Below are 24,035 nucleotides of genomic sequence, written 5' to 3' on the forward strand. Positions count from 1 at the left end.
TGTTCCAGTGTCCAGCACCCTCTGGGTGAAGAACCTTTTCCTCATGTCCAACCTGAACCTCCCCTGGCACATCTTCCTGACATTCCCTCGGGTTCTTGGTTGCCAGAGAGAAGAGCTCAGCGCCTGCCCCTCCTCCTCCCCTTGTGAGGAAGCCGTAGCCGCTATGAGGTCTCTCTCTTCAGTCTCCTGCAGGCTGAACACGCAAGTCGCTGCAGCTCTGCGGACGACACCGGGCTGGGGTTCACCTGCGCCGCGGGAGGATAAAAAAGCGGCCGCGCGTTCTCACGGGCCGTGGAAGTGACGCGGCAGCTCCGTGGGTACCCACTCCGTCCGCGACCAGCCCCCTCAACCCGCCCGGCCCCTCAGGGTCGGCTCCGCCCTCTCCGGGGCCAGACGAGCCCCGCCCCCGGCGCTGGCCCCGCCCCTTCTCTTCCCGCTCCCGCCCGGCACCCGTAGTCGGGGCGGAGGGCGCGCGCAGGCGCGGCCGGAGGTCGCGGCAAGATGGCGGGAGCGCCGGCCGTGCGCATCAGCATCGAGTCGGCGTGCGAGAAGCAAGTGCAGGAGGTGGGGCTGGATGGCAGCGAGACCTACCTGCAGCCGCTCTCCATGTCCCAGAACCTGGCCCGCCTGGCGCAGCGCATCGACTTCAGCCAGGGCTCCGGCTCCGAGGAGGACGAGCCGGGTTCGGCGGGCCGCGCCTGGGCCGAGCCGGGCGAGGCGGAGGATGAGGAAGGTGAGGGGCGGCTGGGCCCCGGGCCCGGGCCCGGGCCCTCTGGCTGCGGGGGTGCCCGGCCTGCAGCCGCACGGGCCTGGAGAACCCTTCCCCGCGGATTCCCGTGATTGGCCATGGATTAGGCTGGGATTTGCATGACCGAGTGAATTACAGTGGTAAACTGGAAAAGAGTAGATCCAGATGTTACACAATTATGTTGTATTTCAGGCCATTGTGACTTTTTATCAGGGCCTGTTGCAATAGGACAAGGGGTAATAGTTTTAAACTGAACGAGGGCAGAATCAAGCCAGATATGAAAAATAATTTGTTTACAATGAAGGTGTTGAAACACTGACCCAGGTTGTCCACAGAGGTGGTGGATGCCCCATCCCAGGAGGAATGCCAGGCTGGACGGGGCTCTGAGCAGCCTGATCTGGGTGAAGATGTCCCTGCTCATTGCAGGGGGTTGGACTAGATGAGCTTTGAAGGTCCTTCCAACCCAAACTGTTCTGTCATCTCTCTCTGGCTTAAAAATGGGCCTTACACCATTACTTTTTACTATCTTTTTTTTTTTTTTTTTTCCCATTCTTTTGTCCTATTTTTAGGGTTGGTAAAGTTTCAGCCATCCCTCTGGCCTTGGGATTCAGTGAGGAACAACCTAAGAAGCGCCTTGACTGAGATGTGTGTCTTGTATGATGTTCTTAGCATTGTGAAGGATAAAAAGTTCATGACTCTAGACCCGGTTATGCAGGATCCTATTCCTCCAAAACAGGTATATTTCATTGAATTTTTTTCGTGTGTGATACGTATGTGATTTAGTAAAATGTTCCTTGCGATGTGCTGGTATGGTGCTTTATGGGTTGGGGTGAGGTGGAGACTGGGAGGTGAGGCTGGTACCAAAGGCCCCTTTGCTGGAGCTCTAAGTAAAAATGCTGCTTGTGGCTCTATAATGCTGGTGTGAAAGTAATTCTGAATAAGTTAGTGAACATCCAGCAAAAGTTATCGGTCACTGTCAGTTAGATTCCACTAATAATTTTCGTTTTGAGAATTAAGATGCAACTCTCTTTTTCTCTTTTTATTTTTGTTACTAGAATCCTCAGTTTCTACAGTTGATTTCAAAAAAGAAGTCATTAGCTGGAGCAGCTCAAATTCTCTTGAAAGGTGCAGAGAGATTATCCAAATCAGTTGCAGAAAACCAGGAAAATAAGCGACAAAGAGACTTCAACTCTGAACTGCTAAGACTGAGACAACACTGGAAGCTGAGAAAAGTAGGAGACAAGATTCTGGGGGATCTGAGCTACAGAAGTGCAGGTAAACACTAGGGTCTTGTTTTTCTCAAGAATGGGTATTCATATTTTATGGGGTTTTTTATGTAACTGGAAGAACAGATGGGATAGCTCTAATAATAATACAACATAATAAAAATTCATTGTAATTATGAGATAGGATTATAATAGGAGGAAGCCTCTTTTATTATCAGGAAAAATATCATGCTAATCCTCAACCTTGAAAGTGATTTTAAAGGCTAACTGTGGGATTCTAGTAAAGATTGCTTTACAGAAACAATTCTGCATTGGCAATGGAATTGATCGGTTGGCATGTAGAGCTTGTAAATCTTTGGCTCTTACCTACAGGCTGTGAAACCTTTTAAAAATATTAAGAAGTATGTTGCATTTTCCTCTAGCAAAGATCAAATCATAGAGTATCTCAAGTTGGAAGGGACTCATAAGGATCTTTGTGTTTAACTCCCTGCTCCTCAGAGGACTAACTAAAACTAAAGTGCATGACTAAAGAGCATTGTTGAAGATAGGTTTATTCTACATGTTATTCCTACACATGTGAGAGGTGATGCTGAGAATTTGCATCATTTCAGAGATTACAGCAAGAGAGGGTAACCAACCCAGAGTTCTGGAGCCAGTTAGGGAGTGAAAGAGTGAATACAGGTTCTCACAAAACTTAAGATGTAGATACAAAGCAGGCATTTGAACTGGTTATGTTGTGCTTCTGTTGTCATCAGTGAAGTGGGGGAAGGACAAATTTAGGGTTATTCATCTTGTACTGATGAAGAAACTGTAGTTGTAGCCCAGGATTTGTCTCTTTAGATGAACAGTGCCCTGGGTGTCAGAAGGATGCACTAGGACAGATGTGGGCAACTGCTTTTATCTGTCCCATCTGGGACAGTCGTATTTTACAGACAGAACATTGTTGTAGTTTTAAGACTGTAAACCAAACATGATTAGCATTCCTTTAACTCAGTAGGGGTGTTGCACCTTAAACTACTTGCTTGCAAAACTGGGCAGTTAACTTTTTCTTGTTTTAACCAAATACCTTTTTCCTTCCCTGCATCTACTGGCACCATTTAGAAACACTGTTGGTTTTCTCCCATAATTGTTCAATACTACTTGCTAACTTACACATCACACACAGGAGGACTGAGATGTTGATGTGCTGAATTAGCTTTCTAATTTACCTGTTTTTTAAGAAGTCATTAAGAAATTTAAGTCAGTCACAACTATGGAGGTTTGGAGACTTAGAAATACATTTTCTTGCAAAACAGAGGTATAAGCTTCATTGTTTGCAGAAGATGGTTGATGTACAGTATGTGTATCTTTGTTCTTCCTTTCTTAGGCTCCCTTTTTCTTCATCACGGCACATTTGAGGTGATAAAGAACACAGACATTGACCTGGATAAAAAGATACCTGAGGATTACTGTCCTTTGGATGTTCAAATTCCAAGTGATTTAGAGGGATCAGCCTATATCAAGGTTTGCCAGAGTAACTTTAATGATATAGCGTGGGCTTTGTTTTGATGTTAGTATGCTTGCAACAAAGAACAAACATCAAGTAACGTTCTCTTTTGTTTAGGTTTCTATTCAGAAACAAGCTCCGGACATTGGTGACCTTGGGACAGTCAATCTCTTTAGAAGACCCATGCCAAAATCAAAACCCGGTACAGCCATATGTTGTTTTTTGAGCACGTTCTTAAGAAATGGGTTTGCATGTGAAAATTTTAGCACATAGATTTAAATAAAAATATTCCTGTTCACTCTTCTTTCAACTGAAATTTTCTGTTTAGAGGCTGCATGTGCTTTGGAAACACGATACTTTCAAAGCACACTCCTTCAGATTTTCATATGTGTTTAATCAGTTTCTGAAACAAAGTTACTAGGATTATATTTTAAGTATTCTCACACACCTTTTGTTAGTCGCTAAAAGTTTGTGCACATAACTGAAAGCAAACCAATGTATTGTGTTTCAGCCAGTTGCATCCCATGAGTTCAGCTGAACTGAGTGACTGTTCACTCTTCATTTTGCCCAAAGTGCATCACTTGTTTCCATGGCTCATGTGTTTTCTCTGGATCTGAAACTCTGCAGACAGTATGTGCCTTACTTACCAACAGCTCACCTGGCAGACACTATATTGATTCATTTGATATGTGCCAATATGTGAAGCTGTAAACCTTTGGGATTAAAAATTCATCCTTTATCCTTTAAGATTAAAAAGAATTGACAGGATTTTATTTCATGGTGGTCTGTGTCACAGGTGCTTGCTCTGTCTTGAACATAGACAGGATGCTGTTCTATGTAGATGTTTCGTATGGTATCCAGGGTACATTGTAGAGCTCATGTGCTTACTCAGACTATAATCTTCCAAGAATTTTGGACCTGTAAATCCTGTGAAAGCACATACATGAATTTAACATTATTTGGTGGTTCATTGTTGTCATCGTTTATTGCAAGGCAACAATAAAGTGTGGCAGATGTTCTCTGTTAGCTTCCCCCTCCCCGCTAAGGAACGGGGAAAAGAGGAAAGGGGACAGAGACTTGCAAGATGGAAAGCTAAAAAAAAAAAAATCACCACCCAAAACTTTACTAATAATACTAATAATGAGAGAAAATAATGCAAAATACATAAAACCAGTGTGGAATTTCCCAGAGTAGCAAGTCATCTGCAGGGCAGCCACCAGGAAGCCCTGAACTGGACTCCACAGTAGACAGGAACTGGATTCATGGATGCGCAGACTGGAACCAGGGTCAGGGTTGCATGCAGAAGAACAGGCGGGGTCCTTTTCAGACGCCAGCCATGGACAAAGAGAGTGAGACCCTTGTGATGTCCCAGCTTTTAAACTGCATATGACATATATGGCATGGAATACCTTGCTGGTCAGTTTGGGTCACCTGTTCTGTCCACCCCCCCCCGCAAGTACGACTCCCTCACTTATGGGACATAAGAGGTCTGTCAGCGACCTTGGCTGCTATAGCAATTAAAGATAAACCTGGGCCTCTTCTGCACAGCATTCCTGCTGTTAGCTCAGTAAAAATGCAAACATTGGGCATTATCAGCTCCATAGGTGAAAACACTGTCTGAAAAACATGCAGCAAACTTCAGAAAAATGCAGTTACTTAGAAGAAACTAACTGAAAGGAAAATTCACTGACAGAGAATTGGTCTTGTTTTAACCAAACCAGGACATTTGCAGAGTGAGTTTAATAAAGCTTGAAGTATCACTGAAAGTAGATCGCGACTGAAGCAGCAGAGGTTCATTAGCAGAGTTCACAAAAGACCTGGGAGTACAATAGGCAGTTCCAGAAGGGAGCAGCAGTTCACAATTTACTTATGTAAAATCTAAGTAAAATGCATTAGATCTTAAAGTGCTTGCTTAACTGGGATAAAATTCTGAAAAGACTTTATTTGGATGGAAGTTATTGATTACCTTATCTTAGTGATTACTTGTAGCTACTGTACAGTATCTAGGATCTGAACAAAAGGTAGCTTCTCTTTACTTTTTCCTCCTGCAAATATCGATTTATATTTTCAGGTTCTCCGCACTGGCAGACAAAGTTGGAGACTGCACAGAATGTTCTTTTATGTAAAGAAATTTTTGCCCAGCTGTCACGAGAGGCTGTTCAAATTAAATCGCAAATTCCTCACATTGTTGTGAAAAATCAGATAATCTCCCAACCTTTCCCAGGTAGGAAACTTGTTAAGACTTCTTGACCTCTGACTATTTCTTAAATGTGAACTGAGATTCTGATTGATGTGACTTTTTTTTAAGGCTATCTTCTTGAAAACAAACACTCTTGTTTTTCAGAGGTTTTGAAAACCAGAGTTTCCCAGAATTTGAATTTTGCTTGCTTATGATAGAAACATTCAGATGCTGCACTTCAGTTTCTAAACTACTCATATTTTATTGTGTGGATTTTGGATTGTTTTTCTTCGTATTTTTGTCAGTAGCACCTAAAGCTGTCAACTGTAATGCCCCGTACACATCGCAGTTTGGAGCTGTGCATAAGTCATTGCTTCTGGTTTGCAAGCAGCTGAAATTTAAGACTTGAGTTACTGGGTTTTCAGAAGAATGGGGGCCAGTAATCTTCAGTGAGGGTAATTAAATGGCAAGGAGGAGGCTCAGAATCGGCTGGTGAATCCTCTATTCGTAGCAGGGGTACACAACTGATAACATCATGTGAACAATATGTTTCTGAATTGCTTAAAATTTATATGATGGTAAATCATTATTCCTTTGGGAAAGGAATGGGGTCCTGAGGATTTATTTTTGTGTAGGAGCGTCACAGAAATTGGTGTGAAATGCACCTAGTGAGTTTAATAGTTGGCCTGTCAACACTTCAGTGAGTAGCAAGTCTTACTTGCCTTTGGTGCTGTGCTCTCCAACATCATTCTTTGGTTTTCTCTGATACAGGGAATACTGGTTGTAAAACTACCATCTATAAAACGTGAAGAAAAGCAGTTCTCAGTAGCCTTGAAAATCGTGTTCTCATTTTGTTTGTAATCTGCTTCATACAGGTTTGCAGTTGTCTATTTCTCTGTGCCACTCTTCCAATGACAAAAAATCACAGAAGTCTGCTTCTGAAAAACAGAATCCAGAGGATCATCTCTATGTCCTGGAACATAATTTGCATCAACTAATCAGAGAGGTAATGCATTTACAGTCAAATACTGAAGAGTTCTTGGCTTTTGTTCAGTCTTCCACAGTGTGCAGCACTGTTGTACCAGCCGAGTGCCACCAGAGGCCAGCTGTGCTCTGTCCGTGTGCGTAAGGCAAGCTGCCGTGAGGTTGTAAACCTGTCTAGGTGGTTGGGGAATTCCAGTTAATGCTTTCATGAAGCACTAGTTTTGCGTTTAACCTCAGGCCTGACTGCTTACATCAGAAAAGCTGGGCAAGCTTTTTCCACCACAGCTCATCAGTCTCCCTTTTTCCTTCGCGTCTAATTAGTGCTGGTCAGTGAGCATCTGTTCAGACTGTATCCCATAAAGAAAGAACAATCAATTACCATAGTAACTTCATTTGTTTGGACGTCTGCTTCTCTGCTTCAGTGTTTTAGATTCTCATATAGTCAAGCAGAAGGACCTGGGGTAGAAGGTTGAGGTTGCGTCGGTTCAGGAGAAGAGCACAATTTTACATACCTAAACAATTGTGAAACCATGTTCTAGGGACTGTTTGTCTCCATAGAGCAGGGGTGTCAAACTAAATGTAGGAGTAGTTACATTTATACAGTTCTAAATTACATTTGACCCTTTGAAAGCAATTGCGAGGCTGATGTGGCCCCCGGTGAACATGAATTTGACACCCCGTGCCTTAGAGCATGGCTCCGCAACTCATGCAGTCGTGTGGAATAGTCCAGTGTTTTAAACACTGCAATAGGTTTCATGAAGCTTTCAGTGCTCAGCTCTGTAGTGAATTTCCTTCCTTGACTTTAAACAGGTTGCTAAATCTTTTTTTTCTCAAATGCTTCCTCTATTTTTGTTTGACCATTCTGTCTCCAGACATGTATACAAGGCAGACTTATTAGTAGCAACTACTTCCATACTCCCATTTTTTTTTTAGCTTGCAGCTTTTTAAAAAAATCACTTTCCATGAGGTTTGCAAGAACCACATAAACAGGGGAGCCAAAGTACGAGTGTAAAGCTGGCTTTATAGTGCTGTCAAGTTTATAAAGTAAAAAAGTTGAGCTTTCGGCAAGTATGTATCTCAAAAAGCCTGATGTGAAACAGCATATTGTAGTATATGTATTATTTACTGAAAAAAACATTATTTGGCCACTTCCCTTTATAACATTTGTTGTTTGTCGCAGTGTCACAAGCAAACCCTGAGCTCAACAGTGATGCCGCATCCGGCTAGTGCCCCTTTTGGCCATAAGAGAATGAGACTTGCAGGACCCCAGGCTTTTGATAAAAATGATATCAGTTCTTTACAGTCAAATGAAGGACTTCTGGAAAAGATAATAAAGCAGGCAAAACACATCTTTTTGAGGCGCAGGTAGGTCACAAGCTATTCTTATTAAAGTTACAATAAAATGTAATATTATGTAGAATACAATAGATCTTTGTTCGGTGTTCTTAAAAATAGCTACTTCTTCCTTCACTGTTAAAATAGTCTTTATTTTTAAGTACTAAGAAGCAACAACATGAAATATGAGCAAACAACACTCAGCTAGTAAAAAACCAAACAAACCACAACAGATTTCTTTGAGATCTCTGTGACAGTTACAACACAGGCTGCTGCTAATCGTCCTTACTTTTCTTAAACTACATAAATCTTTTTTACTATTCTTTGCTGTGCAGTAGGTGATACTGAGTAGTACCACTTTGATACTGCTTCAGAATGTATGTGAAATGTACAGAGAAAGCAAGTGTGCTTCATTAGCAGCAGGATGATGCTGAAATAGAACACTGATCCACACTGTTCCGTTGATTTGTGTGTGCACCACACACACACACACACACACACACATACACACACACACACACACACACACACACACACAAAACCAACAGCAAACACACAACCACAAACAAACAAAAAACCCGCCACAAATTAATAACCTACTGATTTCCTTTAAACAAGATAGTAGCACAAGCTGTCTCGATTATTGTGCATGGAATATGTCTTTGTCTTCTAGAACTGCTCGAACCATTGACAGTCTGGCGAGTCGTATTGAGGATCCTCAGATTCAGGCTCACTGGTCCAATATAAATGATGTTTATGAATCCAGTGTCAAAGTTCTAATCACTTCTCAAGGATATGAACAAATATGCAAGTAAGTATGCAAATGCATGCATCTTCCTAGTTGTAGAAGCATGCAGCAATGACAGAGTGTGTTCGGGTTGTGTTTCACAAGTTTAGGTTGTCTTCAGACAGACAAGTAGGAACCCATTATTTGTATATGAGTGTTTCTTTTTCTGAGCTGTTGAGGGAACAGCCACCCTGAGAAAACTCTTCCCCCCACTTTACATGTTAATGAAGAAACTTAGTAAGTAGTTAACTATCATAGTTTTCTTTCAAATAAGGAATTGAAGGTGAAAGTGGCTGTTTCAGGGGAGATTTAGTTTGGATAAAGATAATTGAATATAAAGTATCTTTGTGAATGCTGGCTTCTAAACTTCCAGTCTGGTCATGGAGAGCTAGTGTGCAGTCCTAGCTTGGTTGCATAGGTACTGAAATGTGGTACTCATGTAATTCATGCTCTTAGTTATGCACCTTGTCATCAAAATAAGAGATTTCATGTTCCAGAAACGAATGCCCATGCAGTGGATTATCAGCTGCATTGACTGTGGGTGACCCAGTTGTTATTACCGTTTTGAGCAGTCCTCTCTGGCTGTGTCACTGGTGCGATTTGCAGTCTCAGTTCCAGAGCACATGGGACATGGTTTAGTGCTAGAGTTCGTTAGGTTACAGTTGGACTCGATGATCCTGAGGGTCTCTTCCAACTGAAATGATTTTATGATTCTGTGCTGTGATTCTATGTGCTCCCTAAGTCTTGGCTGTAGGATAGGCCAGGCCCTGAGCACACCTCATTTTTCCCTGCACCTCTGGAAGGACACTTGGGTACAGTGGCAGGCAGGGAGCTGTGAAACGCCTCAGGAGGCTCCTTGACCTGAAGAAGCGGTGGCCCAGGTCTGGGAACATGTCACAGAGCATGTCCCCTGCAGTGTGGGGGGAGATGTTGCGCTGAGTGATGAAATGGAAATGTTCAGAATTGCTGTTGTGTTCCATAGGCTTTGCACCATCCTCATCTTAGAGTTCTTGCCAATGTATGGAGGAATTCTGTGTACTTAGTTTCTTGTTTTTCTAAGTGTTGTAATGCATTTTGAATAAATACGCATCTTGTCTTCTAAGATCCATTCAACTACAACTGAACATCGGAGTTGAACAGATCAGGGTTGTGCACAGAGATGGAAGAGTTATTACATTGTCCCATCAAGAGCAAGAACTGCAGGATTTCCTTTTATCTCAGGTAGCCTCATATACATTATTGTTCCCTTTCTTTTAGTGTTTGGGAAACAGAAGTTGTTGAAATCTCACCTTTGTCTGTGTAGAAAATGTGAGAGAACTTTAAATACAGAGTGAAAAATTCAGTCATCCACCTTCCTATTTTCAGTATGTTTGTATGATGACTTTAGCAACCGTGAGTTTCCAGTTTTACTAAGGTCAGTAGTAATAATATTTTCCCTCCCACTTAAAATACATTTCTTTATGGTAATCATCATGGGAGTACTAAGATTTTTGCTTACTTCAGAACAAGTCAGTGAGAGTCATAGCAGACAGAAAGGTATTCAATATATGAAACTTACTGCAACCAGGTCCTGTCTAGAGTAGAGATCTTAATGAGCCCACAATTGCTGCTGTTTCAACATTGTCTTGTTCACTCTGCATCAGCCATTACTAAATCAGCTGATATTTGAATGAACTGTGTTTTCTTAATTGCTTAGAGCGAGTCGCTGGTTTTATTCAGAAGTGACAGTCTCCCTACTCTGCATTATAAATACTCAAAATACAAGTATTTAATAACAGTGGTTGGCCTGTTGCAGTGACACGAAACTCCACAACACAGAAAACAAGTTGAAGTGGATTCTGCTGAGGGTATCTCTTTCTGGTGAAATGTTTTCAGGCTTGTTCACAGAGAACTTCTGAACAGTGCCAGATACTTCCTTGTTACAAGTTTGTGATACAGAAAATCATTAGCATTTAAACTTTTAAGCAGTTAAAGCTCTATGCTTACACGTGAACATTAATGGAGATGATCATGCATCTGAGAGCCTCAACTTTTTTTCTGAGTTTGCTATGATAATACTCTCACAGATCTTACATATTTTACAGCAGAAGTCTTATTTCCATTCAGATAAAGTATTATTTCAAAATCCTGTTTGTATCACTTGAATTAGTTCTTGAGACCTGAATAATCTAACTGCATAGTTTGCTTAATACAGTGGTCTTCTCAGTGTGCAAAGGAACTAGTCTAAATTCAAATAACACAAAAAGCTCTACTAGCACTTATGTAGCATATATGTTTTATAAAACAAGTTCCTCTGAAACTAGAGAATTTATAAGACAAGGTCAGTTTTATAAATGACTGCTGTATAGCAGAAGAAAAAAAGCTTGGTAAAACCAGTAAGCAGTTTATTTTCTGTGGTGTGCAAATACTGAAGAGAAGATGAATCACTTGTTGTTTTTCAGATGTCACAGCACCAAGTACATGCAGTTCAGCAGCTTGCGAAGGTTATGGGATGGCATGTGCTGAGTTTCAGTAATCATGTTGGCTTGGGGCCGGTGGAGAGTATTGGCAATGCTTCAGCAATAACTGTGGCATCACCAAATGGAGACTATGCCATTTCAGGTAGTGTTTTCTATTGTGAATGTGTGGAAAACCTTAACATGCTTAAGCAAATTTTACAGACTTTGTAAGTCTCTTTCTGAGATAGCCTCTAGACTTCTATAGAATCATTTCAATTTTGGGCAAAATATTCTAGAAACAATCTCTTTGTGTATGGAATTGACACCTAAATAGAAGCAATACTTTGCCCAGTAAGCCACTTCATATAAACCTGATTTAAATTACACAGGCTTTAAAATACTAGAATTAGCGTAGAAAAAACAGATTACAGAAACCATCGAGTTCCTGAGAGAAGGGAAGGCAAACAACAGGATCACAGCTCTCAACCAGAACAGAGTTTGGTCTCTCCAGGGACCTTCTTGGAAGAATCCTATGGGATACCATTCCATGGGATGGAGAGAAGATGGGTCCAAGAGAGCTGGTTGATATATCAGGGATATAGAAGGCAACAAGAAGAGCTTCAATAGATTTGTCAGCAGCAAAAGGAAGACTTAAGGCAAATGTGGGCCTGCCTTTAAATGGGGAGAGGACCTGGTAGCACAAGACATGGGGAAGGCCAAGGTACTTGGTGCCGCCTTTGCTTTGGTCTCAGCACTGACCTTCAGGAATCCCGGGTCCCTGAGACCCAGGGGAAGTTTTGGTGCAAAGACGATTTACCCTCTGGAGCAGAGGATGGAGTTGGAGAACCTTTGAACAGACTAGACATACACAGGTTCACAGGACCGGGTGGGATGTATCCAGGAGTGCTGAGGGAGCTGATTGATGTCATTGTAAGGCCACTCTTGATCACCTTTGAAAGGTCATGGTGATCAGGAAGGATTCCTGAGGACTGGAAGAAGGCAGATATCACAACCTGTCTTCAAGGAGAAACTGGGGAACTACAGCCTGGTCAGCCTCATTGCAATTACTGGGAAGATGAGGCCAAAAACCAGTCCCAGAAACAGTTTCCAAACATAGTAAGGAGAAGAAGGTGACGGGGGATAGTCAGCATCAATTTATGAAGGAGAAATTATGTTCATTCAGCTTGATAGTTATTTCTTTGTAGAACACTAGCTTGGTAGGTGAGGGGAAGGCTACGTGTTAGCTCACTAACTGTTTATTTAAAAAACACAAACACAGACCACCACCAGCCAGCATCAAAACACAAAAACCTACCCAAGCCCATAGAACACCACCACACCTCCACCAGTCTTGCAGAATTTTGTGATTAAAAGCAACAGCTATCCTGAGTGGTTTTATTCCTGTCCATTTGAAAGAAATCCATTAGAAACAATATCTTTTTGATCATGGTTTTCAAGATACTGGGGGGGAATACATCCAAGGCAAGAATCAGAAAAAAAGCCACCTTCTTGGCATCACTAGAGAAACCCCCCCATTTGTAAAGGGTTTTTTTGTCAAATATTTCTCTCATTTGCTTTAAGCAAGAACATGCAGTGCTAAGGCAGTAAAATAATAAAGAAATGGGAGATGAGAGACAGAAAATTCAAAGAGAAAAAAGCTTTTTTTTAAAAAAAAGATCATTTCCCATGTTTGCTTTCAGCATGTTTGGAATTGAGTAGGAGTAATGTATATAGCATACATAAGGAAGGATATTTAATGTGAGGGGTTCTTGCAGTGTAAAAATGCTCATAAACATCTCTGTTCATGGCAGTACGTAATGGTCCGGAAAGCGGCAGCAAAGTTATGGTTCAGTTTCCACGGAGTCAGTGCAAGGATCTCCCCAAAGGTGATGTACTGCAAGACAACAAGTGGAATCACCTTCGAGGGCCGTTCAAGGAAGTGCAGTGGAATAAAATGGAAGGACGTAACTTTGTGTACAAAATGGAACTCCTCATGGCCGCCCTAACTCCCTGCTAATAATCCGTCAGCCTCCCCGTGCAGCCTTTGACCCATCACTGCGCTGCAAATGATCACTGCCTGTGCAGCAAAGGAAACCTATGGGGCAGTACAAGAAAGCGAAACCAAACTTCTCTCCTGTACAAATACATGTCCCTTGTAGTGTTTGTAATAAAACTTTTTCAATTACATATAAATTACAACTTTTGGGAAAAGTTCCTTTCAGCTGGATCTTTGCAGATTGTTCTATGTAGACTAACATAGCTGAGTAAGTAATGTACTTTTCTTTTATAAAATTAAATTCAGTAGTCCTTTGCTACATGAAATGTGTCTGCTCGGAGTCATTCCCTTTCCCCTTACGCCCCTACTTTTTCTCAATGGATCTTTGCAGGTTTTTCTGAAAGATTAAAACGATGAGAATTGAGTTGTGCTATCTATAAGCCCTGTGGCAGCTTATACTGCAGGGAATAGGTATCCTTGGGGGAGCTGATGGACTCATTCAATGAGAAGTGGGAAGGAGGAGAAGCAGAGCTCGCTTGTCAAGAATTAAGGCTAAACAGAAGGAACAGTCTTCGCTGCAAGACATTCTTGACTTGGAGTTTGTACATTGGCTTCTGGGTGACCCATTTCTTTTTGAGAGATACATTTACTTAGCAATTTGTTTAAATTGAGAGTGTTACCATGTCACAGCTTGTGGCAAACATCTTTAGATGAGCCTCTGTGGTATCAGTTACTTTGTGTTTTCTGTCCTTGTTGTTTGCAAACATGTAGAGGAAAGGGTCTTACTCTGCTTGCAAAACTCTGACAATTTGAGTTTGTGGGTGACTTGTGTGAATTAATGTCTGGATAGAAGCAGGTAACTTATGCAGTACATCTTGGATCTCCACACTGTTTTTTTTTCCCCCTGCACTGTTACTGATTATCATCTAGGGAAAGAAAATAATACCCTCCTGAAGGTCAGCTCTTTAGAATGCTTCTAAAGCAAAAGAGTCATGCTTTTGTCTTTTTTTTTCAGTTGCCATTGTAGCTTTCTTGAAGCTTCTAGAAAGGTGTTGCACAAAGCTTTTCTTTTGTTTGATGATTAATTGCTAAAGCAATTTTTGAAACCTGGCTGTATGAGTTGGTTCAGACTTATGTCCATGTTTTGTGTTATGAGGTGTGTGTATGTATCTGTAAGAACTTCTTGGACATAGAACATATTTGAATTGGACGTCATAATTGTACGGTGACAGTTGTTATTTTGCTGAATTGTTGAGCAATAAAGAGCAGTTGTAGGAAATATATATTAAGCAACTGCTTGTGGCAAGCTGCTCCTCGGTGTGTATCCAAAGCAGCTATTGTACTTACTTCTGTTGGTGTTTGCCAGCGCAGAACATCTTGTTATTACAGTTCCTTGAAGTACTTGCTTCTGTGCAACTGAACTATGAGACAGAAAGAGTTTTCCTTTCAGGTTCTGATGAGTTACCTAAGACAACTTCTGAAAATGAAGAAATACTAGTTAAAAATAGGCTCTTGATCTTCTTAAAAGACGGGTGAATTATATGCACCGCCTGTTGCTTGGCCAGCAGAGGGGGGTTTGTTCCTTGTTCAGCCAACAGCCTGATCCACCTGTTTGTGCCTCCGATTGTATATGAGGCTCTTTTGACTCTTGGCAGCACAACAGATCTTCTCTTAGTAATAATTAGCAGATGAAACTTAAATGTGTCATTACACTTCACTGTTCTTAACCTCAGTTGACAGGTCTGCATGTAGTGATGTCCTTTTTGTCAAACAAGCTTTTTGTTACCAAGTAATAGGGTCAATGCGGAGCTGTTAGGATCTCAGAGTTGCAGGATTTGTCCCCTACTGAATAGAAACAAGGGATGCAAGAGGACGTCTGTGGTGTTGCAGAAGTGCAAGTGCTGCACATGAGCTGTGAAGACATTTCTCAAGACTTCCAGGCCAAGCTGCAAACAAACACAAAATACAAACAAAGATTAGGGACCTGGAGAGTTTGTCTTTTAGTGTTGAATACACAGGGATTCCTAATTTTAATGGAAACCAGACAAATGAGGCTTCTAACAGGGAGACCATCTTGAAATCCTTGGTAGTGCATCTCTGAACATGAAATGAAGACACTAGTGGATGATTAAGACCTTTACAATTGATTGCCAAAGCAATCTTGTGAACTTGGACGTCTCTTTAATTAAAGTTTAAATGCAAAATACCTTTATCCCTTTGATCGCTTGGAATGTTCTCCATGTTAAATTTGCTGCTGTTCTGCATAGAGTTCACAACTGGAGTAAGAATAGCTATTAGTTGCTAAACTTCAACAGCTTGCTGTAAGACTTTATATACTTCATGTACCTCCAGTGTTGTAAGAAACTGCTACAGACAGCTTAGCCTCACATTCAGTGTATCGAATGTTACTGACATTCATCATTATTATGATGATCATTATTATTGTTAATAATATAGTAAATATATAATCACATATTATTATTGACAAGCATCAGTTTAATAAAATGTGAATATTTTATAAGCGATCCTACCTATATAGAGTGAGCATGTTAAATTCTGTGTAAAATTGTGAGTGAGGAACTGCCTACAAGGAAACTGTACATAGGCTAAGTGTACTGTATGTCTTCACTGAATATTATTTGAATCCCTATTGTTATTCTAAGATATTACTGCCTAAGAGCAAGGTTGGCACCAGCATCAGTACCCGAGGACAGGTGCCTGAACTTGCTGAGCAAGGCAGAACTGTGTGAACTGGGAACCTCTTACTGCTGTTTATAGTGCATCTTAAATTTAAGAATTTTAAGTGGTCATTTTCTATTTTCATCTCGGCCTTCAAATACTGTAGTCTAAAAGTGTAAGTCATCTCCAAATTTGCAGCAGTGTGTTCAAATGTCACTCATGCCTCTATCCATTTCTTGGCTTTGGCAGTCACAGCATTCAAGTCAATGTTAGCAGATAATAATAATGGTGTTACATATAAGCTGCACTTTTCATACTTCCTAAATACGTCTGGCAGAGCACCTGCTATATACTCAGTTCAGCCTAATGAGTAGCATCACATTCAAGTTCTAAGATTTAGAGACTGAAAAAAAATCTGGAATGGTAAACAGAACAAATAGAGATGTTAAATTATTAATATCTGTTGTATTAATATGTTTTCCATATGCTATATGGATACTTTACAAAGTACTTCAAGTTTGGTGATTAAAACAGATGCACTTATGACTTCTGTGTTGTCAAAGCTTAGCTGACCCAAAGATACCGAAGACTGGTAATATATACTTAAATTGAGGAATTAGAACAAATTGTTACTTTGCCAAGATGAGTGGGATTATTCTTTTTTTTTTTTTTTTTAAGTTTCTCACCTTATTTGATCTCTGAGATGCAGGAAGGAGCAACCAGCTGGATCTGCTACTCACATTTACGAGTAGGTGAGGCTGTTTGTACTACCAATGGCCAGTTCAATCCAGGGATGGCTTTTCAAAGGGATTGTGTACCAGGTGCTGTGGAAAAAGCCTCTTTGGCACCTACCTACATTGTTACGCACTTGGTAAGAAAGCCTCTGTTTTTCCAAATCTAACCCATAGCATCATAGTCCCTGGCCAGGGGCAAAGCTTTGTCAGCCTGAACTGTAAGGGGCTTTACAAACAAGTGAGCCGAAGCATGGGATAGGCAGTAGCAGCAGCTGGGCTCAGTCTGCAGACACAGACTGGGCCGTGGTCTCTTACATTTTCAAAGTTTATTTCGCGCTGCAGAATTCTTCTGGTTACAAAATCAAAACAGGGTAATTTGAAGCTCAGTTTAGTGCTTTCTCACTCATAAAACCAAATGTTTTTCTACTCAGTAGGTCTGCAGGTAGAAAACGTAAGTGCAGTATGCAGATTCAAGAAAACATTAGTTCGATCATTTCATGTTTTCTTGCAACACAGGAAAGCAAAGGTAGCTCCTCAACAAGAGCAATTTCAGGACCATATTTGTAAATACTGAATTTCTAAGTAATGCTGGTTTAGCTTTTCTTCCCAGATAGACTATTTGTCAGTAGCCTAAGTTTGTAGAGGACTTGCTATCTTTCACAGTGAAACTGTTTAGTATTTTGCCACCCCACTGGTGTGATGTGTCAGTATTTTATCTGCACCCTCTAATCATTATAGACGACGTCCTCTTCAGTGCCTGTGCATGGTTTCTTGTTTAACAACCTTCTCTAGTAATGTCATAAGATGTGTCTTAAAACCCCAGGGCAGTGTAAACAATTGGAAACGCAAGTGGGGGAACTTTGACCAGCTCGGCGCTGTTTCAAAGTCAGTTTTGTCTCATGAAGTATTACAGTTTGTCTCCAGGGCTTCAGGAAATGCCTTGCACCCCAAAGTAGCAGCATAGGCACAATAAACAGGATTCAATCCTTGCAATTAATTTTTTAATATAATACTGTAATTAGACATTACATTTATTATGTTGAAGGATGCTAATGGCAGCTCTGGCTGTAATAGGAGACTTGCTGTAGCCAATATACAGGTGTCCTTCAAGACCATGATCATTTCCTTTATGGGTTGATCTTTGAGGGTGGGTTGGTTGGTTTTAAGTGTGGTAGAGGCTGTAGATTTTATTAATTAGCCACAAAAATGTGTTCGTGCTCAGCATGAAAGCATACTCTTTTCTTGACCGAAAACTTCACAGGTCAAAACGGCTGCATCAGGCACTGCTGATTTAATGTCTATTAGGTTGCAAGTCAGGATGTTTCTACAGTAGCCACAAACATTTTACCTTTTAGGTTTCTTCTCGCTTTCTTTGCCAATACTTTTTCCTGAGGTAGAATTGTTATTTTTGTTATGAGGCAGTCCTTGGCTAACACTCAATGGTGTCCAATTCAATCTCTTCTGTTGTACTTGCTGCAAATAAAAGGATATTGTTATTGATTGGCAAATGGATTGGAAGACCAGCATTCCAAAATTAACAATGCTGTCTTAATAGCTGAGACATTTTGAACTTTTTAATATTAGCTCAAGCTTACTTATATACAGTTACGTTTTAAATATGTTTTTTCAAAACATGGAACTGCAGAAAGAGTCCCTCACAATCTTTAGTGTGACGCTGGTTTCTTCCAGTACAAGACTAAAGACTATGAAAAGCAAAGTCCTTAGGGCCTGTTCTTATACCTCTCTTTGTGGCTTCTGAAAGGAGGGCTCTTCTAAAGTGGAACGGGGGCAGAAGTTAGGTCTCTGCTTCGGATCATGTTCTGGGAGATGACAAAGCAAGTCTCCAGAACTGTGGTTTTCCTGAACCCTGCCAATTAACTGTATTTGATTCGGCTCTCGAGGAAGATTGGCTTTATCCAAACCAAAGCCTGTATATTCTGGCATGATAGGGAAATTTTCAGTAGCTACAGAAGTTCATGAGCCGTGTGTGCACCATGAAAACAGCAGCAGCGCTTAGAACGGTAGGTCAGCAGCAGAAAGGAAAAGACAGCTTGAGCCAGATTAATCTCATACCAAATTTTGCAGAGTTGACACAAAGTCTGGGCCATGAGGCTTAGGATTCTTGAGTGTCTGTGTTGCTCTAGTCAAATACTGGTACTTAGGCTGCTTGTTGTAGTGTAACCACGTAAAGCAGTGCTTATTAAAGAAACACAGACCTTTTACCTACCAGACAAGAAGCCACTAGTGGATTTGCACTTACAAAGAAGGGAGGTAAATGCCTGATATGTTTTGAAGTGGTAAAAGAAATGTCCCATCCCAAGCATGTGCCCAGAGCTTGAGCCCAGACCTGCAGCGTGGGACCTTGTCTTGCTGCCTGGGCTCAATATCCCTGGCTGGGGCTTGGAAACTGCTTCTCTAGTGTGTGAGCGTTCCCTTTGGTGCAGCCCTTGTGTTCTCTTGATCTTCTCATGCCTGGTGTATTTGGCGTGTTTTAGGAGTCTGGTTTTGGTATTAGCCAGTGTTTGTTGGAGTCTGCAACTGGATCAAACATGAGGACAGATGAAAGGGGGTTTGAGAGGAGAAGGAGGGGTGCAATCCTCCGTGAAATGAGGTGGGGACCACTTCCAAGGGCCATTTGAGTATTTTTCCGTAGGAGATACCTCTGATGCAGACCCCGAGAGCATTGCTGATGCTCTTGACTTTGTCTCCTGCCTTCTGATGGGGGTTATTGCAGCTCTGGCCTCTTCTCCCTAAGTTCTGCAGTTAGCAATGTTGGGAAGTGTTTTGCAGTTTCGATGTAAAATGTATAAGGTAGATGTCCTGTGGATCATTTTGCAACTCAATACTTATTATTCTGTTGCCTCAGCTAGTAAAGAGTTGAACAGGGTAACTGAATTTAGCCCTTCCAGTCTTGTTTCTCAGTGTCCCTGCTTAGCACCTTTATGGCCCAAATCACAAGTGAATTTTAGGCTAAAAATTCAGACTTGAAAACCCTATACCTTGATGGCATTCTTAGCAAGATACCTGTTAGTTTGTGTGTTGTCTTTTTCTGAAATAGACGCAGAGATTTATTACACAGCCACATGAAGCAGACCAAAATGGCAGATACTGCGGCGAGAAATGCAAAGAGAACTGCTACAAAATGTAAATCTTCATAGATGATCTCTGCAGGGAGGATAGGAAAAAATAATATTATAAAATTGATTATGAGCAGATTAATGTTGAAAGACAATGTAAAGCCAAGAACTCTCATCTAGTTTGTACCATAAACGTTGACTATGATGGTGCCGTAGGTGTTGGTTCCATGCTCCTCAGTTACAGTGATAAAATAGTAGCCGGCATCTCTCACGCCCACGTTCAGAAGCTGTATTGAGCCATTTTCAAAAGTGGTCACTCTGTCCTTGTAGACCGTGGATATGTTGATATAATTCCCACTTTTCCACTCAACGATTTTGGTGGTGCCCCAGCTGGACACATGCTTCCACTCAATGGTGGCAACGCCTCTGCAAGAGTATTCAACTGAGAGGAGGATGTTTTGTGCCACCGTTGCGTTGATGTTGGGTTGTGGCACAACTAATGTTACTCCTCCAGGAGCTGAAAGACAAAGGAGGGTGATGAGTGTGGAGGTGATGCTGAACCAACTGAACTGGGCAGGACGGGACCTCTGGGGCGTGATTCATCCTACCCATCACAGTGGTCTGATTTAGGAGAGGATGGATTATGCTCTGCAGTTTCTCTTTCCTTCTCCTGACCATAAAAGCAATACTTAAATTAAAGAGTAAATACACATTTTAAATCAGTGATAGGCAGGAGAAACACTGCCACCATCCAGGACAAGTAATTATATGTCTTTCTGCATTTTAATACCCATGAGGGCAGACTTTGGACAAATCTTTTGGGGAAAGGGAGTGTAACATTTTCTGAAAACTCTGAGCAACGCTTTTGTATTAATCAGCAACTGGCCTTCCTTTAAAATCTTGCATTTAAGTGGAAAGTTTAATCACCATGGTCAAGGTAACCTACTAAATTAATTACCATCTCCCGAAAGCAAGAACTGTGGAAGGCTTAAGTATGTGAAGACTTGGCAAAGACTTCATAATATTTTCAGGATGTGTAATCAATGTTTGAGACAACAGCTTCATAAAGGCAGCAGGTTATATGCCAGTGCAGACACACTGCATGTAATCAAAGGTGCCCAGTTTCACTCAAAGTCAGGGACTTCATGTTCCTGATGATTTCCAGGAAAAAATGCACATGAAAGAATATTTAATTCTCACCCAGTTCCAACTGATGTGATTACAGAGTTGTTCATAACACTGTGAAACTGAACTGACCATGTAGTTTAATGTGTAACTGCAATAATTTCTGCATGAAGATTTGGATAAACACCAAACATCCAAGTTTCAATTGGCATACTTTTTTTTTTTTTTAATAATTAGTGGCATGTTTGAGACACTTGGCTAGAGACTGAAATCCTGTTATCTACCCGCAAAAATCAAACCAGGCAAAAAGGCAGATAAAGCACAGAGTAAGCCTCACCGGGGAATGACCTTTCCTGGTTTGGCTTGGAGCAGCTCACCCGCTCTCCTCTCATACTGTGCCAACAGCCTGAATGCAATAGCAGAACCAAAGAAATAATGCTGAGCTGCACGTGTCTCCAACGCAGTAGGTAGGGAGGATGAGACCCTCAGCTACACTGCAGGAGCGCAACGCTGGACCCCTGGGGATGCCCCTGGAGGTTTTGCAGACTTCAGGGAAAAAATGGTTTAAAAAAAGCAAAGAAAAAATCTCCAAGGGAAAAAAAAAAATCTTTAAAAAACCTTGTTAGAAAATAAGAAACCCCCTCTGGCCAGCAAAACCTCAAAGCAACCACAAATGGGGAGAGATGGGTAAATGATTTACAAGCCGACTTCACTCTATTTGCAATCCGTAGCAGAATTCAGAAACTCTGCTGGTCAAGGCAAGGCTGGGAAGCTCAAGAACCCAGTGTGATTCCCAGGTCCACACCTAGGGGACTGGCACAGGAGAAAGCCCCAGCCTCTATCTGTTTATTAAGCAGATGGGATCTCAGCTTGTGCCCAGATAAAACCCCTGGGATCCCCATTCCATGGGTATCTTGTCATGCTCGTGTTGCTTGGCAGGGACATGATGCTTTCCGGGCAGCCCAGCACATCCTCAGCTATGCTGTGCTCTGCCCTCCAGCCTGTGTGCGGGAGAGACTAACCAGGGCTGTGAAATGGGGTTTGTGCCAGCTGGAGAAACAGAACAGACGCGAAACGCTGATAATCGCTGCAAATTGTTCTAATTGTTTTCTGCTCCATGTTTATTTAAAGTAGGCCTTTTGCTCTGTTTCTGACTAGACAGTAACTGAGTGTCTCACCACTCAGTGACCCTTTTATGTTTTGATAAGGGTATGGCTTTTTTTTTTTAAATACACGATTGCAAGGTAAATGTAAAAAAACCTAATAATACTTATATTAAATTATTTGCAAATGTGTTCTCTCCCTACCCAGCACACAAAGCCAAAAAAGGCAATGCAATAACCATTCAAATATATGTTTAATACATAGTCTGCCCAGATCACCTGAAGCGGTCTAATCTAAACAGAGCTGCATGAGCCTTGAGAGCAAACATTACACCCACCTGCAGCACAGTGCAAGGCCATCGTGCACTGCTGATTGCAAAACCAGACCCTTCACACCCAGTACAACATGCACAGAGGAGGGTACTGGTGCTGCTCAAAGTGCAGCAAGTTTGCTGTCCCTGGCACGCTGCTGCTGCACTCCAAAGTATTCACCTGGCTGAGAGTCAAAGCTGCTGTAGCAACACAGCCGGGCCTGCAGCGTGCTGGGCAATGGGTGGAAAAGGGCTGGCAGTCAGGAGCCCCCAAGCAGGCTTTCTAAAATGGGGGGGCAGCTCCAAATTGGAGCTCTAACACTCAGGGGACAGTTCCTTCACCCTTCAGTGTCACCCGGATGATGAAGGAGACAGCGGACTTGTCCAAACAATTCCCCCCGGTGGCACTGCCCACCTCAATTCCCAGGTGTGGGGGGGCTGCAGCCTACTCTGGCTGTCACTTGCAGAGGACTGGCCGGCTCTCCGTGTGCTGCCCTGTCTCCCCGCACCCCCACGGGGCGCTGGGTTAAAATCCACCTTCCCTTAAGTACCTTTCAGTACTTAAAAGGGGACGGTAAGAAAGATGGGGACAGACTTTTTAGAAGGGCCTGTTACGACAGGAGAAGGGGTAATGGTTTTAAACTGAAGCAAGGGAGATACAGGCTAGACATGAGGAAGAAATTTTTTGCAACGACGGCGGTACTGGAGCAAGTTTGCCAGTGTGGTGGTAGATGCCCCATCCCTGGAAACGTTAAAGGCCGGGCTGGACAGGGCTCTGAGCAACCTGATCTGGGTGATGTCCCTGCTCATTGCAGGGGGTTGGACTAGATGACCTTTGAAAGTCTCTTCTCATCCAAACTGTTCTATGATTCTGTGATTCCCTCTTCGCCGCTGCGCTTCCCAAGGGTGAGCTGAAGCCCTTCGGGCTGGTTAAAAGGAATTTATTTCCTCCTCCATGCTTGTCCCCGCCGTCACTGGTAAAGCCGCGGGGAGGCGGCTGCTCGGCGCTGTGCCCGCCGGAGCGGTTGGGGGGCTCGTCCCCCCTCAGCCGCAGCTCCGCGGCCGGGCTGCAGCCCCGGGCTGGCTCCGCTCCGCTCCCCCGCTTCTTCAGAGCCTTCCCAGGCCTTTTGCAGCCTGCGGAGAGCAGCGTTGCCTGCCCGAGCCCCCTTATGTCCCGTCCCCAGCCCCTCCCGCAGGTCTCCGCGCTCCGGCGGGGTCAGGCAGGGCTTTCGCCGCATGCCGGGGGTAGCGCGGCGAGGAAGAGGAGGAGGAAAGAGCCGGGGGAGGAAGCGGAGGGGAGAAAGGGCCGGAGTCGCACACTTACTCTGCAGAGCCCACCCGGCGGCCAGGCAGAGGGTGACGGTCCCCACGACGACGCCCCGTCCCCGGCAGCCCTGGAGCGGTCTCATCAGAGAGAAGCCGGTGCCCCAGGGGTTGCATTTAAGCGGCTGGGCCGGCCAGCGCGGCCTGACCCCGGGGGCTGCCCGCCCCGGGCCTCTTCCTCGCTCCTCTCCCTCCTCTTCCTCCCACTCCTGCCGCGGCGCCGGTCGCTGCTCCCCCCGGCGCCCGCCGCACCGGCCCCCGGGCTCTCCCACGCCTCACACCCCGCGATCCTCCGATACGGATTGAGGATGCAATTGGCTGAGGAAGGGAAAGCGCTGCCCGGCCCGCTGCCATCGCCCCAGCCAGGAAATGGGCACTAATGGGCGGCCGGGGGGGGCCGCAGCCCTGCCCGCTTTGCCGCTTCCCAGCGGGCGGGCGAGCCGTGCCCAGGGCTGGGGACACTCCATCGAGGATGCTCTGTGTGTGTGTGTGTGTGCGTGTGTG

The 24,035-nt window shown here is 43.1% G+C and overlaps 2 protein-coding genes across 3 annotated transcripts; one reads left to right on the forward strand and one right to left on the reverse strand.

Moving 5' to 3' along the window:
* Positions 1–453: 453 nt before the first annotated feature.
* On the forward strand, positions 454–14,462 carry MED17 (mediator complex subunit 17). Its single transcript, XM_021291527.2, has 12 exons — positions 454–733; positions 1,318–1,484; positions 1,804–2,023; positions 3,341–3,477; positions 3,578–3,662; positions 5,532–5,684; positions 6,515–6,645; positions 7,804–7,988; positions 8,632–8,769; positions 9,849–9,966; positions 11,187–11,346; positions 12,995–14,462. The coding sequence occupies exons 1-12, from the start codon at positions 502–504 to the stop codon at positions 13,198–13,200; spliced, it is 1,932 nt and encodes a 643-aa protein (XP_021147202.2). The 5' UTR covers positions 454–501; the 3' UTR covers positions 13,201–14,462.
* VSTM5 (V-set and transmembrane domain containing 5) lies at positions 11,113–23,801 on the reverse strand. 2 transcript variants are annotated; one of them, XR_010467698.1, is made up of 5 exons: positions 23,533–23,801; positions 19,857–20,186; positions 19,617–19,757; positions 17,941–18,065; positions 11,113–15,125 (listed from the first exon to the last, which is right to left on the reverse strand). XR_010467698.1 is itself a non-coding variant. In XM_065039466.1 (4 exons), the coding sequence occupies exons 1-4, from the start codon at positions 23,615–23,617 to the stop codon at positions 18,022–18,024; spliced, it is 600 nt and encodes a 199-aa protein (XP_064895538.1). In that variant the 5' UTR covers positions 23,618–23,801; the 3' UTR covers positions 17,572–18,021. The 2 variants fall into 2 exon arrangements, 1 of the variants encoding a protein (XP_064895538.1); XM_065039466.1 differs by lacking the exon at positions 11,113–15,125 and having other exon boundaries at positions 17,572–18,065.
* Positions 23,802–24,035: the final 234 nt, after the last annotated feature.

The sequence above is a fragment of the Columba livia genome, chromosome 1 (assembly GCF_036013475.1).
Source record: "Columba livia isolate bColLiv1 breed racing homer chromosome 1, bColLiv1.pat.W.v2, whole genome shotgun sequence".
Taxonomy (NCBI): domain Eukaryota; kingdom Metazoa; phylum Chordata; class Aves; order Columbiformes; family Columbidae; genus Columba; species Columba livia.

Coding starts and splice junctions, on each gene's coding strand:
- MED17 (XM_021291527.2), top strand. CDS start 502: ATGGCGGGAGCGCCGGCCGTGCGCATCAGCATCGAGTCGGCGTGCGAG. Junction 8,770..9,848: donor GGATATGAACAAATATGCAA/GTAAGTATGCAA, acceptor TTGTCTTCTAAG/ATCCATTCAACTACAACTGA. Junction 9,967..11,186: donor AGGATTTCCTTTTATCTCAG/GTAGCCTCATAT, acceptor GTTGTTTTTCAG/ATGTCACAGCACCAAGTACA.
- VSTM5 (XM_065039466.1), bottom strand. CDS start 23,617: ATGAGACCGCTCCAGGGCTGCCGGGGACGGGGCGTCGTCGTGGGGACC. Junction 20,187..23,532: donor CGCCGGGTGGGCTCTGCAGA/GTAAGTGTGCGA, acceptor TTTGTCTTTCAG/CTCCTGGAGGAGTAACATTA. Junction 19,758..19,856: donor CATCATAGTCAACGTTTATG/GTACAAACTAGA, acceptor TCCTCCCTGCAG/AGATCATCTATGAAGATTTA.